Source organism: Pristiophorus japonicus, chromosome 8 (assembly GCF_044704955.1).
Source record: "Pristiophorus japonicus isolate sPriJap1 chromosome 8, sPriJap1.hap1, whole genome shotgun sequence".
Taxonomy (NCBI): Eukaryota; Metazoa; Chordata; class Chondrichthyes; family Pristiophoridae; genus Pristiophorus; species Pristiophorus japonicus.
In genome coordinates, this window is record NC_091984.1 from 67,167,716 (window position 1) to 67,183,060 (window position 15,345).

Here is a 15,345-nt window from a genome sequence, read left to right on the forward strand (position 1 = left end):
CCCTAGTTTCGGATTGGGCTACTTCACTTTCCATCTTAATAAAGAAATCAATCATGTTATGGTCACTCTCCCTAAAGGACCCCACAGAACAAGACTATTAATTAACCCCTTCTCATTGCACAATACCCAATCTAGGATAGTCTGTTCCCGAGTAGGCTCCTCAACGTACTGGTCTAAAAAAAATCTCGTACGCACTCCAGGAATTCATCCTCCACTGTATTATTACTAATTTGCTTTGGCCAGTCCATATGTAGATTAAAGTCACCTACGATTACTGTAGTACCCTTGTTACATGCATCTCTTGTTTCCTGTTTGATGCCGTCTCCTACATTACCACTTCTGTTTGGAGGCCTATAGACAACTCCCATCAATGTTTTCTGCCCCATTGTGCTTGTTAGCTCCACCCAGACTGATTCTACTTTTTGATTTTCTGAGCCACTATCCTTTCTCACTGTTGCTCTGATTTCATCCTTTACTAACAACACCACACCACCCCCTTTTCCTTTTTGTCTGTCCTTCCTAAATATCGAATATCCTTGTATATTCAGTTCCCAACCTTAGTCACCCTGCAACCATGTCTCCATAATTACAACTACATTTATTTGACATCTATTTGCGCTGTTAATTTGTCTACCTTATTATGAATGCTTCGTGCATTCAGATACAGTGCTTTTAGATTTGTCTGTTTAACATTATTAGACATCCTAACATTTTTTTGTACTATAGCCCTATTTGTCTTATCACTATTTTTCCTGACCTGGAACCTATTTGTTAGTGCACACTTTTGTTTGCATGCTCTGTCCCTTCCTGACATAATCTGGTCATCCTTACCACAATCAATTTCTGCATTGATTCCTTTTCTTTTTAGCATTCTGGATTTCTCTCCACTGGGACCCTCCTCACCCAGCCTCCCCCACCTCTCCACCTTCCCACCTCCTTATTTAGTTTAAAGACCTATCTACCTCCCTAGTTATTCAATTTGCTAGAAACATAGAAACATAGAAAATAGGTGCAGGAGTAGGCCATTCGGCCCTTCGAGCCTGCACCACCATTCAATAAGATCATGGCTGATCATTCACTTCAGTACCCCTTTCCTGCTTTCTCTTCATACCCCTTTAGCCGTAAGGGCCATATCTAACTCCCTCTTGAATATATCCAACGAACTGGCATCAATAACTCTCTGCGGTAGGAAATTCCACAGGTTAACAACTCTCTGAGTGAAGAAGTTTCTCCTCATCTCAGTTCTAAATAGCTTACCCCTTATCCTTAGACTGTGTCCCCTGGTTCTGGACTTTCCCAATATCGGGAACGTTCTTCCTGAATCTAACCTGTCCAGTCCCGTCAGAATTTTATATGTTTCTATGAGATACCTCCTCATCCTTCTAAACTCCAGTGAATAAAGGCCCAGTCGATCCAGTCTCTCCTCATATGTCAGTCCAATCATCCCGGGAATCAGTCTGCACTCCCTCAATAGCAAGAACGTCCTTCCTCAGATTAGGAGACCAAAACTGAACACAATATTCCAGGTGAGGCCTCACCAAGGCCCTGTACAACTGCAGTAAGACCTCCCTGCTCCTATACACAAATCCCCTAGCTATGAAGGCAAATATACCATTTGCCTTCTTCACTGCCTGCTGTACCTGCATGCCAACTTTCAGTGACTGATGTACCATGACACCCAGGTCTCGTTGCACCCTCCCTTTTCCTAATCTGCCACCATTCAGATAATATTCTGCCTTCGTGTTTTTGCCCCCAAAGTGGATAACCTCACATTTATCCACATTAATACTGCATCTGCCATGCATTTGCCCACTCACCTAACCTGTCCAAGTCACCCTGCAGCCTCTTAGCGTCCTCCTCACAGCTCTCACCGCCACCCAGTTTAGTGTCATCTGCAAACTTGGAGATATTACACTCAATTTCTTCATCTAAATCATTACTGTATGTTGTAAAGAGCTGGGGTCGCAGCACTGAGCCCTGCGGCACCCCACTAGCCACTGCCTGCCATTCTGAAAAAGACCCGTTTATCCAGACTCTCTGCTTCCTGTCTGCCAACCAGTTCTCTATCCACATCAGTACATTACCCCCAATACCATGTGCTTTAATTTTGCACACCGATCTCTTGTGTGGGACCTTGTCAAAAGCCTTTTGCAAGTCCAAATACACCACATCCACTGGTTCTCCCTTGTCCACTCTACTAGTTACATTCTCAAAAAATTCCAGAAGATTTGTCAAGCATGATTTCCCTTTCATAAATCCATGTTGACTTGGACCGATCCTGTCACTGCTTTCCAAATGCGCTGCGATTTCATCTTTAATAATTGATTCCAACATTTTCCCCACTACTGATGTCAGGCTAACCGGTCTATAATTACCTGTTTTCTCTCTCCTTCCTTTTTTAAAAAGTGGTGTTACATTAGCTACCCTCCAGTCCATAGGAACTGATCCAGAGTCAATAGACTGTTGGAAAATGATCACCAATAGTCCCAGCATAGTTCAGGTGTAGTCCGTCCCTAAGGAATAGCTCTCTATTTCCCGAGTATTGGTGCCAGTGCCCCATGAATCGGAACCCACTTCTCCCACACCAACCTCTGAGCCACGCATTTATCTCCCTGATTCCATTGACCCTATGCCATTTTGCTCGTAGCTCAGGTAATAATCCAGCAATTATTACCTTTGTGGTTCTACTTTTCAATTTAGTTCCTAGCTGCTCAAACTCTCTCAGCAGAACCTCTTTCTCAGTCCTACCTATGTCATTGGTACCTACGTGTACCATGACAACTGGATCCTCCCTCTCCCACTCCAAATTCTTCTCCAGCTGGAGGAGATGTCCTTTACCCTGGCACCGGGTAGGCAACACAGCCTTCGGGACCCATGCTCTTTGTGCAGAGAACCGTTTCTATCCCCCTAACTATACTGTCCACTACTACAACCACCATCCTCTTTACTCCCCCCACTTGAATGGCTTCTTGCACCATGGTGCCTTGGTCAATCTGCTCGTCCACCCCACAGTCTGCACACTTGTCCACAAGGGTTGCAAGAACCTCAAATCTATTGGTCAAGTGCAGGACTGAGCTCCTGCAATACTACCTCCTGGATCCCCGTACCTGCCTCACTCGCAGTCACATCCTCCTGTCCCTGACCATGCGTCAATTCTAAAGTATTTAATCTAGAGGGTGTGGTTACCTCCTGGAGAAAAAGGTCCAGGTAACTTTTTTTCTCCCTCCCTGATGTCTCGCAATGTTTGCAGCTCGGACTCCAGCTCCTCAACTCGGAGCCGAAGTTCGTCGAGCCGCAGCCACTTAACGCAGACGTAGTCACCCTGGACCAAAACGTCCAGAAGCTCCCACATATTGCAGCAGCAGCACATCTCCTGTTCTCCCATTATTTTATTTAATTAATTAATTTAGTGTTAATCAAAGTATTTACCTTATATAGTTTATTAAATTAGTTAAATAAATATAGGCTGTTTTTTAGAATTTAGTTATATGCTAGATGTTAACTTAAAAGAAAAACTTAGCCCGTCACTACCAATCACTTACCTGCCTTACCTGTGATGTCACATGCAGAGTTCTCCCCACCCAAAACCGTGCGATCTCCTGGGAGAGGCAAAAAAACAGATAAAAACACAGGCCAATTGGGGGAAAAAATCCGTGAAAATTCCTCTCCGACCCAACCAGGCGATCGAAACTAGTCCAGGAGATCACAGATTCCTTGAAGTTGCAGTTCTGCTACGGCTTTTATCCCCACTCTCAGGCCTCGGTCTGCTCCCGCTCAGGTACACCGCTGCCCTGCGTTGGAAGTTAGGAAAAACAAGGCAAAGCAACACCTCTTGCCCCCACTTCACCGAACTCTCCCACTTACCAAACTCTCAAGTTTCCCACTCTGTGCTGAAACACGTCATTCATTATGCCACCTCTTCCTCCAAAAAATTACCCATTGTCCTAATATTTTGGACATATCAAAGAATTGCAGTTGGCTGAAAGCCTCCTGATCAACTAGATGGAAAGAAGCAAAGAAAATGCAAGACAAATGGTTTCAGAACTAACTTGAAATGATGGTGCAAATCTTACTGCAGGGCTCTTATAAAAATGAGACAAAATCTTAGTAGCCTTGGACTGTTGTTTTGTATGGGTGGGTGGATGACTGGATCCTGTCTGGTGTTAACCCTGGGAAAATGTATGGATATCTAAATGACATCATCTGTGCCTAATTGTAATATATTTGACTGCAAACTGTGGCAGATGCTTCTGGCGCCGGTACAAAACCTGACTAAAATTTGATAGAGTGCCAAATGGGCAGATACCTGGCTTAATGGATATCTGCCTATTTTTCTATTTGACTGCGACTACTTTATGCCCATTAATCTGATGTAACCAATCATTAAATCTACTTTCTATTTAGTTTTTCCATTACTCTGAAATAAAAAGTTCTAGTTAGCTTTTTATGTGTTGTTGAAACATTATTTTCCGTACTTTGTTGCTTATTTATGACAAAGCTACGGGCTGAAAATTTTCAGATATTAAAGAATTCATTAAATATATTCTGAATTTTAACTAAAGGATTTTTCCCCTCTACAGGTAGTGAAAATGGTGGTGAAGATACGGTAGTTGGGAATGTCAGTAAGTTTCTCGTCATTCCCACTGGCTACTGTGGACACCCTAAGAAGGGGCATTTAATATTTGATGCCTGTTTTGAAAGTGGTAAGTCTAGAATTCTGAGAATAGTTCTGTTTTAAATCAAAAATTTGTTTGTACGATTTTACATTCTCTATTCAGTTCATGCAGTGTTTGGTTTGACAGGTTTTGCATTAGCATGGAAAATAGACCAAGTTTCATGTTGTACTACTAATTATAAAACATATTAATATTTGAGTCAAGCCATTTAAAAAAAAAACTTGGTTTAAGCCAAGTCAACTAAAGTTGTTCATGATAAAGTTCACAATAAAATCTCAGTTTTGGTAAGAACCTACTTGCAAAGTTATTTCATCAGCAAATCATTTGAAAGCCTGGAATTCTGCCCAATTGGCTCCATATGACCCTGCAAGGTAGGTAGTCCTGGCTAGACAAGCAGCGGGAGGCTTATCAGTGCTTTGTGCTCAGTAGAATGTGTAGTTTTAAATGGTTAAATGCCAGTAGTACCATTCTGCAAACTAAACCTTGGTTCTTGCCAACTTGCATCTAAGATTTGGACTTGGGTGAATGGCATGTTTTCCTTTAGAGGAGAGGATGGACTCCATCTCAGGCAAACAGAAACTCTGAGGTTGAAATTCCTCGGTATCAAGACTATTTTCAAGACCAGTACCAACACATGGTTATGATTGGCTGACCAAACAAGTTCTATTGGACGTTGCCAAAGAAAAAAATAACGAAGAATAGGATCATTGGTGTTCTTTGCACTTTATGAAATCACCTATTGATAAGAATCATAAAAAAAAATTTTGATGACTATTTCAACACAGTTTTGAGTTTAATGTTGCAGCCATGGGTTTGCTGGGCTTCCCGAAACTCGTCATTGAACGCAAGGCGAGAACACAAATTGAGGGAGCTGATTAGAACTCATAGAAATTCTTACCTACTGGTGGTAAAGGGTTTGTTTACAGTACTTTTGCTGAGAGTTTACATTGTACAATTTGGAGGATTGCTGAATCACATGAGTATGGGTGGCACATTGGCTGCCTTAGATTGAACCTTGGATGAGAAGCAATTTGACCAGTACCAACACCATCAGCAACAGCCTGCTGTTGAGACATCTGCAGCTGGGCAGCAAAGAGGGGAGCAGCAGACGATGCCAATCGCAGGAGGCGCTACCCGCGACACAGGATGTACAAGCAGAGGCTGAGTTTCCTTGACATGTCAAAACAGCAGTGCTTCAGGAGGCTCAGGTTATCGCAACAGATGATGCCAGACATCTGAACCTCCTAGAAGGAGACTTGTTCCCTGCTAAACTTTGTGGCCACGCATTACCAGTGGCTATCAAAGTGACTACCGTTCTCAACTTTATTTCCTCTGAATCCTGCCAGGGCTGTGCTGGAGACATATCCAGGATCTCCCAGTTGATGCCCACAAACGCGTAAGACAGCTGACTGATGGCTTGTTTGCCAGGGCTGGCAATCATGAACTTCGCTAGTAATGATGCCAGTCAGAATGAGCGGGCGCCTAGGTTTGCATCTTTGACTGGCTTCCTGCAGGTGCAGGGCATCAGCGACTGCATATATGGCAATCTGCACATCCCCAGATCAACCAGAAGCAATGTTCCCTCTAAGCTGCATGGCTGTGAGGTCCCACGCAGGTCGTACACAGGCTTCACCATTGTAAATATCGCACATGGAGGCTTGTAATAAAGGAACGGCAATAATCATGGGCGATAAATAAAGGGTGAAATTGAGTACTGTGAACAATGAGCAAATGTTACCTTAGCTCCTTTAATAAGACTCCAGAGTGAAGGTACCTTGTGGGTGGCCTGCTTATATACAGTGCTCTCAAGGGATGCTGGGATCCTTTGGGACTCCAACAGGTAGGCCCTCTGGTGGTTGTGTGATACAGATTGCAAGGGGTTAAATACATAACATCACTCCCTCGTAAAGTTAATCGTACACTTATTTACAAGGTGAGATGATCTGGGGCTTTTCGCTCCCTTGTCGATCGTCTCAGTACAAATACGGGTGTGGGTGGGTTGGTTTGTTCTTCGCTGGGCAGCCGGCCTTGCTGGGCTGCTGGGGATGTTGAGTTTCGGCTTCGTGGTCAACCATGATGTCGGTTGCCGTGTGTGTGTGTTGGAGGGTCAAAGTTAGTGGTGTCTTCTTTGGGTTGTTCGTAGCTGTTGGTGAACCGCAATTTGATGTGGTCCAAATGTTTTCTGCATGTTAGTCCATTGGCCAATTTGACCTGAAACACCCTACATCCCTCTTTGGCTATGACCGTGCCAGCCAGCCATTTAGGACTATGTCCATAATTTGAGTACGAACACGGGGTCATTGACCTCAATATCGTGTGACAAATTTGCGCGGTCATGGTACACACTTTGTTGATGCCACCTGCCCTCCACTGTAGAGGAATAGGAGGATATGTTGATAGGGTGGGAGGAGGGTCGTGTGGAGTTTAAACCCCGACATGGGTCAGTTGGACCGAATGGCCTGTTTCTGTGCTGTACATTCTATGTAATACCATGAAAGGTCAAATCAAGGGAATCAGCAACAACAAAAACTTGTATTTATATAACGCCTTTAATGGTAAAATGTCCCAAGGAATTTCACAAGTGTTATAAGACAAAAACTTGACACCAAGCCACATAAGCAGATATTAGGACAGGTGACGACAAAGGTTTTAAGGAGCGTCTTAAAGGAGGAATGAGAGGCGGAGAGGTTTAGGAAGTGAGTTTTAGAGCTTGGGGCTTAGGCAATGGAATGTTGAGCGATTATCATCAGGGATGCTCAAGAAGGCAGAATTAGAGGAGTGCAGATATCTCAGGGCTTGTTGGGCTGGAGGAGATTACAGAGATAGGGATGGGCGAGACCATGGAGCGATCTGAAAACAAGCATGAAAACTTTGAAATTGAGGCATTGCTTAACCAGGAAGAATGTAGGTCAGCGATGCTTTCCCAGCATTCTAGGCACACTCGCCTTCCCTCGTTCACCTGGACCTTGCTGGCTGCGATATTTCAACCTGCGTCCTTGTTTCCACTTGCTTTTGCAAGAAAAAAGCAAAAGGAAAAATAGCACCGCTCTGTGAGAGGTCTTCCCTCCACAGGTCAAACATAGGTTATATGAATTAAATTTCCCTTCCCGGATGCTTGAGCAGCAACTCCTATCTATTTAGCTAGTCAATTTTATTTTCACAAAAACCTATGTCCAGCCTTTGTGATTTAACAATTCAAAAGGTATCTGCAATGCGTTTTCAGCATGTTCTTTATCTTCCCTCTCAAGCAATCTGTCGTGGAAGATAACACATGAATCCAAATCATTCATTCCAAGCTTTTTTTTTAAGTCTAGATCTAGGGGGCATAATCTTAGAATAAGGGCCCGTCCATTTAAAACTGAGATGAGGGGGAATTTCTTCTGAGTGTTGTAAATCAGTGGAATTCGCTGCCTCATTGAGCTGTGGAGGCTGGGTCATTGAGTAAATTTAAGACAGAGATAGACAGATTTTTGAGCGATAAGGGAATAAGGGGTTATGGGGAGTGGGCAGGGAAGTGGACCAGAGTCCATGATCGGATTAAATGGCGGAGCAGGATCGAGGGGCTGTATGGCCTATTCCTGCTCCTACTTCTTACGTTCTTATGATCATGGAGATCAGGGTGGACAAGAGAGAGCCTTGTTTTGAGTGCCCTTTTCATGAGCAGCTCGGCTGGGGGAATCCCAGTGAGTGAATGGGGTCTGGTGCGGTAGCTGAGCAGCACTCGGAACAGTCGGGTCTGCAGGATGCCTTCCAACACGCATTTCAAGCTTTGCTTGATGGTCTGAACTGCCCGTTCTGCCGGGTTTGAACGGGGCAGATGTGACGTGCTTGATCCCATTGTGGGTCATGAATTCCTTGAATTCAGCACTGGCGAAACACGGCCCATTGTTGCTGACTAGGACATCAGGCAGGCCATGTGTGGCAAACATGGCTCATAGGCTTTTAGTGGTGGCCGTGGACGTGCTTACAGACATTATTGCACTTTTAATCCACTTTGAATAAGCATCCACGACAACCAAGAATATTTTGCCTCGAAATGGGCCCGCATAATCCACGTAGATCTTCGACCACGGTTTGGAGGGTCATGACCACAAACTTAGCGGTGCCTCTCTGGGTGCATTGCTCAGCTGAGAGCAAGTGTTGCACTGGCGCACGCACGACTCTAAATCTGAGTCGATGCCGGGCCACCACACATGGGATCTGGCTATGGCTTTCATCATTACAATGCTTGGGTGGGGGTAGCCTTTCTTGGGCAAGACTACGCGATTACCTCACAACAGACAGTCCGCCTGCAGGGACATTTCGTCTTTGCGCCTGTGGAATGGCTTAATCGCCTCCTGCATCTCCGCTGGGACGCTGGACCAGCTCCCATGGAGGACGCAGTTTTTTTACCAAGGACAGTAAAGGATCCTGGTTGGTCCAGGTCCTGATCTGGCGGGCCGTAACGGGGGACTTTTCGTTTTCGAATGCATCCATTACCCTGAGCAAGTCCGCAGGCTGTGCCATTTCCACCCCGGTGGTGGGCAGTGGTAGCCAACTGAGAGCATCAGTGCAGTTCTCTGTGCCTGGTCTGTGGCGGATTACATAGTTGTATGTCGACAGCGTGAACGCCCATCTTTGAGGCCAAACCAGTACTGGTGCATTTTTCTTACCCCGTAAACATACGCCAGAGCTTCTTTTTCAATCATGCTGTAGGCCCTTTCGGCCTTGGACAAACTCCTGGACGCATAAGCGACCGATCGCAAAATCCCCGATTCGTTAGCCTGTTGTAACACCCACCCAACGCCGTATGACGACGCATCACAAGCTAGCACTAATCGTTTACAATGGTTATACAGGACAAGCAGTTTGTTTGAACACAACAGATTTCTGGCTTTCACAAAGGCAGCCTCTTGTGAATTCCCCCATACCCAGTCGTCTCCCTTGCGCAGTGGCACATGTAGGGGTTCTAGCAGGGTGCTTAACCCAGATAGGAAATGACCAAAATAGTTAAGGAGTCCGAGGAACAACCGCAGTTCCGTCACGTTCTGTGTTCTCGGCGCGTTCTTGATGGCCTCCGTCTTGGCGTCGGTGGGTCTGATGCCGTCTGCTACAATTCTTCTTCCCAAGAACTCGACCTCCGGCGCCAGGAAAACACACTTCGAGCGTTTCAATCTGAGTCCCACATGATCCAACCGACTAAAAACCTTCCAGATTCTTCAAATGCTCAATGGTGTCCTGACCTGTAACCAGTATGTCGTCTTGGAAAAACACGGTGCGAGGAACCGACTTTAGCTGGCTCTCCATGTTCCGTTGGAAGATTGCCGAATCTCGAACGGGCATCTGTTATAGATGAACAGACCTTTGTGTGTGTTGATGCAGGTGACGCCTTTCAAAGACTCCTCCAGCTCCTGCGTCATGTAGGCTGAGGTCAGGTCCAACTTGGTGAACATCTTCTCTCCAGCCAGGGTCGCAAATAGGTCGTCTGCCTTGGATAGCGGCTACTGGTCCTGCAGCAAGAAACGGTTAATCGTTACTTTATAGTCGCCACAAATTCTGACCGTGCCGTTGAATTCCACCGGCGCGATGATGCCTTCTTGCTGCAGCCTGTCCAGCTCAATTTTCACTTTCTCATGCATCATATATGGTACCGCCCGTGCCTTGTGGTGGATGGGTCACGTACCGGGAACCAAATGGATTTGCACTTTCGCCTCCGAGAAGCTTCCAAAGCCTGGCTCGTACAACGATGGAAATCTGCTCCGAACCTGGGCACATGAGACGTCGTCGATGGACCGAAAGCGCTCAGATGTCGTCCCAGTTCCAGCGGATTTTTCTCAGCCAGCTTCTGCCAAACAGTGTGGGGCCATCCCCTGGCACAATCCACAGTGGGAGTTCATGTACTGCTCCATCATAGGAGACTTTGACTTCTGCACTGCCAATTACAGTGATTAGTTCCTTGGTGTAAGTCCTTAGTTTGGTGTGAATGGGGCTGAGCTTGGGCCTGTGTGCCTTGTTGCATCACAGCCTGTCGAAGGCCTTTTTATTCATTATGGACTGACTCGCACCTGTGTCCAGTTCCATAGATACAGGAATTCCATTCAGTTCAACTTTCAACATTATTGGTGGACATTTCATGGTGAAGGTGTGTACCCCCGTACGCTTCTGCCTCTTTGGTACGAGTCTCCAATTCAGCCTGATCCACAGTGGATCGATCTTCCTCTGCAATGTGGTGATTTCCAAGGCTTGCAACTTGCCTGCACATTCGCTGGAGGTGTCCCATTGTTCTGCAGCTGTTGCACGCATAGTGCTTGAAGCGGCATTGATGGGCCCGATGATCACTTCCACAATGCCAACAAGGTGTTAACTGCCTCGCATTAACGATTGATGGTGAATTCTGGGCCATCTGAGGTCATGCAGCAGCAGCCGGTGTGTACATTCTGCCATGTATATTCCTGCTCGAAAACAACGTTGCTTTGTGCACAGTACTGGCCGAAACCTCTTTACTCTGTGAAATCTGTTTGGTGTTGTCGCTGGTGGACATAAATGCCTGGGCTATCGTTATGGCTTTGCTTAGATTCGGAGTTTCAACAGTCAACAGTTTGCGAAGGACTACCTCATGGCCAATGCCCAGTACAAAAAAGTCTCTAAGCATTTGTTCTAGGAATCCCTCAAATTCGCAATGTCCTGTGAGGCGCCTTAGTTTGGCGGCATAGCTCGCCACTTCCTGGCCCTCCGACCGTTGACACATGTAGAACCGATATCTCGCCATCAAAACGCATTCCTTAGGATTTAGGTGCTCCCGGACCAGTGTACACAATTCCTCATAGGATTTAGTTGTTGGTTTTATCAGAGCTAGGAGATTCTTCATGAGGCCATAGGTTGTTGCCCCACAGACAGTAAGGAGGATCACCCTTCGTTTGGCAGCGTTCTCGTCCCCTTCCAGCTCGTTGGCCACGAAGTATTGGTCGAGTCTCTCCACGAAGGCCTCCCAATCGTCCCCTTCTGAGAACTGTTCTTTGCATTTTCGCGCGATTGTTCGTTACCTCGTCGCTCATAATAAAGGATGAAACTGAGTACTGTGAACAATGAGCAAGTGTGACCTTAGCTCCTTTAATAAGCAGAGTGCAGGTACCTCATGGGTGGCCTGCTTATATACAGTGCTCCCAAGGGATGCTGGGATCCCTTGGGACTCCAACTGGTAAGCCCTCTGGTGGTAGTGTGATACAGGTTGTAAGGGGTTAAATACATAACATCTTTAACCTTCATATTGATTGGACCAAGCAAATTGGCCAGGGTAGCCTTGAGTTCATACAGTGTATCCGGGATAGTTTCCTTGAACAGTACATTGTGGAACCAACCAGGGAGCAGTCTATCTTAAATCTGGTACTGTGTGATGAGACAGGATTAATAAATTATCTCATAGTGAATGATCCTCTAGGAATGAGTGACCATAACATGGTTGAATTTCAAATTCAGTTGGAGGGTGAGAAAGTTGGTTCTCAAACCAGTGTCCTAAGCTTAAATAAAGGAGACTACAAAGGTCTGAAGGCAGAGTTGTCTAAAGTGGACTTGTAAAATAGATTGAGGAGCAGTGGCAGACATTTAAGGAGATATTTCATAACTCAGCAAAGATATATTCCAGTGAGAAAGAAAGACTCTCAGAAGGATGAACCATCTGTGGCTAACTAAAGAAGTAAAGGATGGTAACAAATTGAAAACAAAGGCATACAATGTGACCAAGACTAGTGGGAGGCCAGAGGATTGGGACACTTTTAAAATTCAGTAAAGAACGACTAAAACAATGTTAAAGATAGGGAAGATAGATTATGAAAGTAAACGAGCACAAAATATCAAAACAGTTAGTAAGAGTTTCTACAGGTACATAAAAAGGAAAAGAGTGGCAAAGTGGATGAGACTGGGGAATTAATAATGGAGAACAGGGAAATGGCAGAGATGTTGAACAAATATTTTGTATCGGTTTTCACGGTAGAAGACACGAAAAACATCCCAATAATGGATAATCAAGGGGCTATAGTGAGGGAGGAACTTAGCACAATCATTATCACTAATGAAGAAGTACTAGGTAAAATAATGGGATTAAAGGCGGACAAGTCCCTTGGACCTGATGGCTTATATCCAAGGGTCTTAAGAGAAGTGGCTGCAGAGATAGTGGATGCATTGGTTGTAATCTACCAAAATTCACTGGATTCTGGGGCGGTCCCAGCGGATTGGAAAACCGCAAATGTAATGACGATATTTATTTTAAAAAAAGGAGGCACACAAAAAGCAAGAAACTATAGACCAGTTAGCTTAACATCTGTCACTGGGAAAATGCTGGAGTCCATTATTAAGAAGCAGTAGCGGGATATTTGGAAAAGCATATTTAATCAAGCAGAGTCAGCATGGTTTTATGAAAGGGAAATCATGTTTGACAAATTTGTTGGAGTTCTTTGAGGGTGTAACGAGCAGGGTGAATAAGAGGGAACCGGTGGATATGGTGTATTTGGATTGCCAGAAGATATTCGGTAAGGTGCCACATAGCTGCACAAGATAAAAGTTCACGGGGTTGGGGGTAATATATTAGCATGGATAGAGGATTGGCTAACTAACAGAAAACAGAGTGTCGGGATAAATGGGTCATTTTCCGGTTGGCAAACAGTGACTAGTGGGGTGCCGCAGGGATAGGTGCTGGGTCCTCGACTATTTACAATCGTGACTTGGATGAAGGGACCGAGTGTAATGTAGCCAAATTTTCTGATGGTACAAAGATGGGTGCGAAAGCAAATTGTGAGGACATAACAAATCTGCAAAGGCTAAGTGAGTGGGCAAAAATTTGGTTGATAGACTATAATGTGGGAAAATGTGAGGTTATTGATTTTAGCAGAAAAAATAGCAAAGCAAATTACAATTTAAATGGAGAAAAATTGGAAAGTGTGCAGTGCAGAGGGACCTGGGGGTCCGTGTGCATGAAACACAAAAAGTTAGTATGCAGGTACAGCAGGTAATCAGGAAGGCAAATGGAATGTTGGCCTTTATTGCAAGGGGGATAGAGTATAAAAGCACAGAAGTCCTGCTACAACTGTACAGAGTATTGGTAAGGCCACACCTAGATTTCTGCATACAGTTTTGGTCTCAGTATTTAAGGTAGGATATACTTGCATTGAAGGCTGTTCAGAGAAGGTTCACTAGGTTGATTCCAGAGATGAGGAAGTTGAATTATGAAAATAGTTTGAGTAGGTTGGGCCTATACACATTGGCGTTCAGAAGAATGAGAGGTGATCTTATTGAAACTTATGATAATGAGGGGGCTCGACAATGTGGATGCAGAAAGGATATTTCCACTCATTGAGGAAACTAAAACTAGGGGACAGGTCTTAGAATAAGGGGCTGCCCATTTAAAACTGAGATGAGGAGAAATTTCTTCTCTTGAGGGTTGTAAATCTATGGAATTCTGTGCTCCAGAGAGCTGTGGAGGCTGGGTCATTGAATATATTTAAGGCAGAGATAGACAGATTTTTGAGTGATAAGGGAGTAAAGAGTTAAAGGGAGCAGGCAGGGAAATGGAGCTGAGTCCATGATCAGATGAGCCATGATCTTATTGAATGGCGGAGCAGGCTCGATGGGCCAAATGGCCTGTTTATGTTCCTATTTCTTATGTTCTGATGTCCTTACATCCATGGAAATTTAAAGGGAGCGCTCACTGAAAGAAACACCCTGCGCAGAACATTGACCAGGCGTATTCGTGAACCGCAAGGACTTCCACTCCATTAATGTGCAGCTGATGTGCAATCACAAAAATATATTTCTGCAGGTATTACAAAGTATTTATAGCACACAGGCCATTTGGCCAACTGGTCCATGCCAGTGTTTTACGCTCCACACGAGCATCCTGCCACCCCTCTTCTTCTAAATCTATCAACGTGTGCGCAAAATTCCCAGGGAGCTCCCATGATGTTTTCGTCCTGTGGCAGTCGAAGCTCGCCAACCTTTTTGGACCTGCAAGCACTGGTAAGGGATAGCTGCTAGGAGACAAAGGACTTCTGTTACGTTTATCTTAAGATCAAACTGTTGTGACCTTGGTCTCTTTATTGTAACTCCAGAGTGAGGAGGCAGCATAGTAGACTGCCTTTTATACCTGCTTGCCCTGGGTGTGCAGGTGACCCTTGGGTCTCCCACAGGTGCGCCCCTGGTGGCAAGTCTTACACATTGGTAATGTTTACATACATAACATAATTCTCCCCCAAAGTCTTATGTACAAGTTGAGGCGATCCGGGGCTCTGCGTTCCTGGGTTGATCACCTGAGTTGAAGTCCTGGCATGGGTGAGTCGGTCGGATCATTGCTGCGCTGCGGTGTGGCTGGTCTGATCGGACTGTCGGGCATGGTGGGTTTATCCTCGTGGTTGACCGCGAGGTCGATTGCTGGTTGGGTGTGTGTATGTGGATCAATGATGGTAATGTCCTCTTCAAAGTGTTCTTGGTTGTCAGTGAATCGCAGTTTGGTCTGATCCAAGTGCTTTCTGCATGTTTGTCCATTCAAAAGTTTGACAACAAACACTCTATTCCCCTCCTTGACTAACACAGTGCCAGTAACCCATTTGGGACCATGACCATAATTAAGAACAAACACAGGGTCATTAACTTCAATGTCGCGTAATACAGCTGCGCGATCGTGGTACATGTTATGTCGGTG

The 15,345-nt window shown here is 45.1% G+C and overlaps 1 protein-coding gene across 4 annotated transcripts in view; it reads left to right on the forward strand.

Annotated features, from left to right (window-relative positions):
• agbl4 (AGBL carboxypeptidase 4) overlaps positions 1-15,345 on the forward strand; it is a 1,656,729-nt gene that overhangs the window by 48,236 nt on the left and 1,593,148 nt on the right. For all 4 annotated transcript variants that reach the window (XR_011594058.1, XR_011594059.1, XM_070886905.1 and 1 more), the window contains exon 2: positions 4,581-4,703. Coding sequence is in view for 2 of the 4 variants with exons in the window: in XM_070886905.1 (XP_070743006.1) it covers positions 4,581-4,703 (123 nt within the window). In the remaining 2 variants the exon portion in view is untranslated. The remainder of the gene's footprint in view (positions 1-4,580; positions 4,704-15,345) is intronic.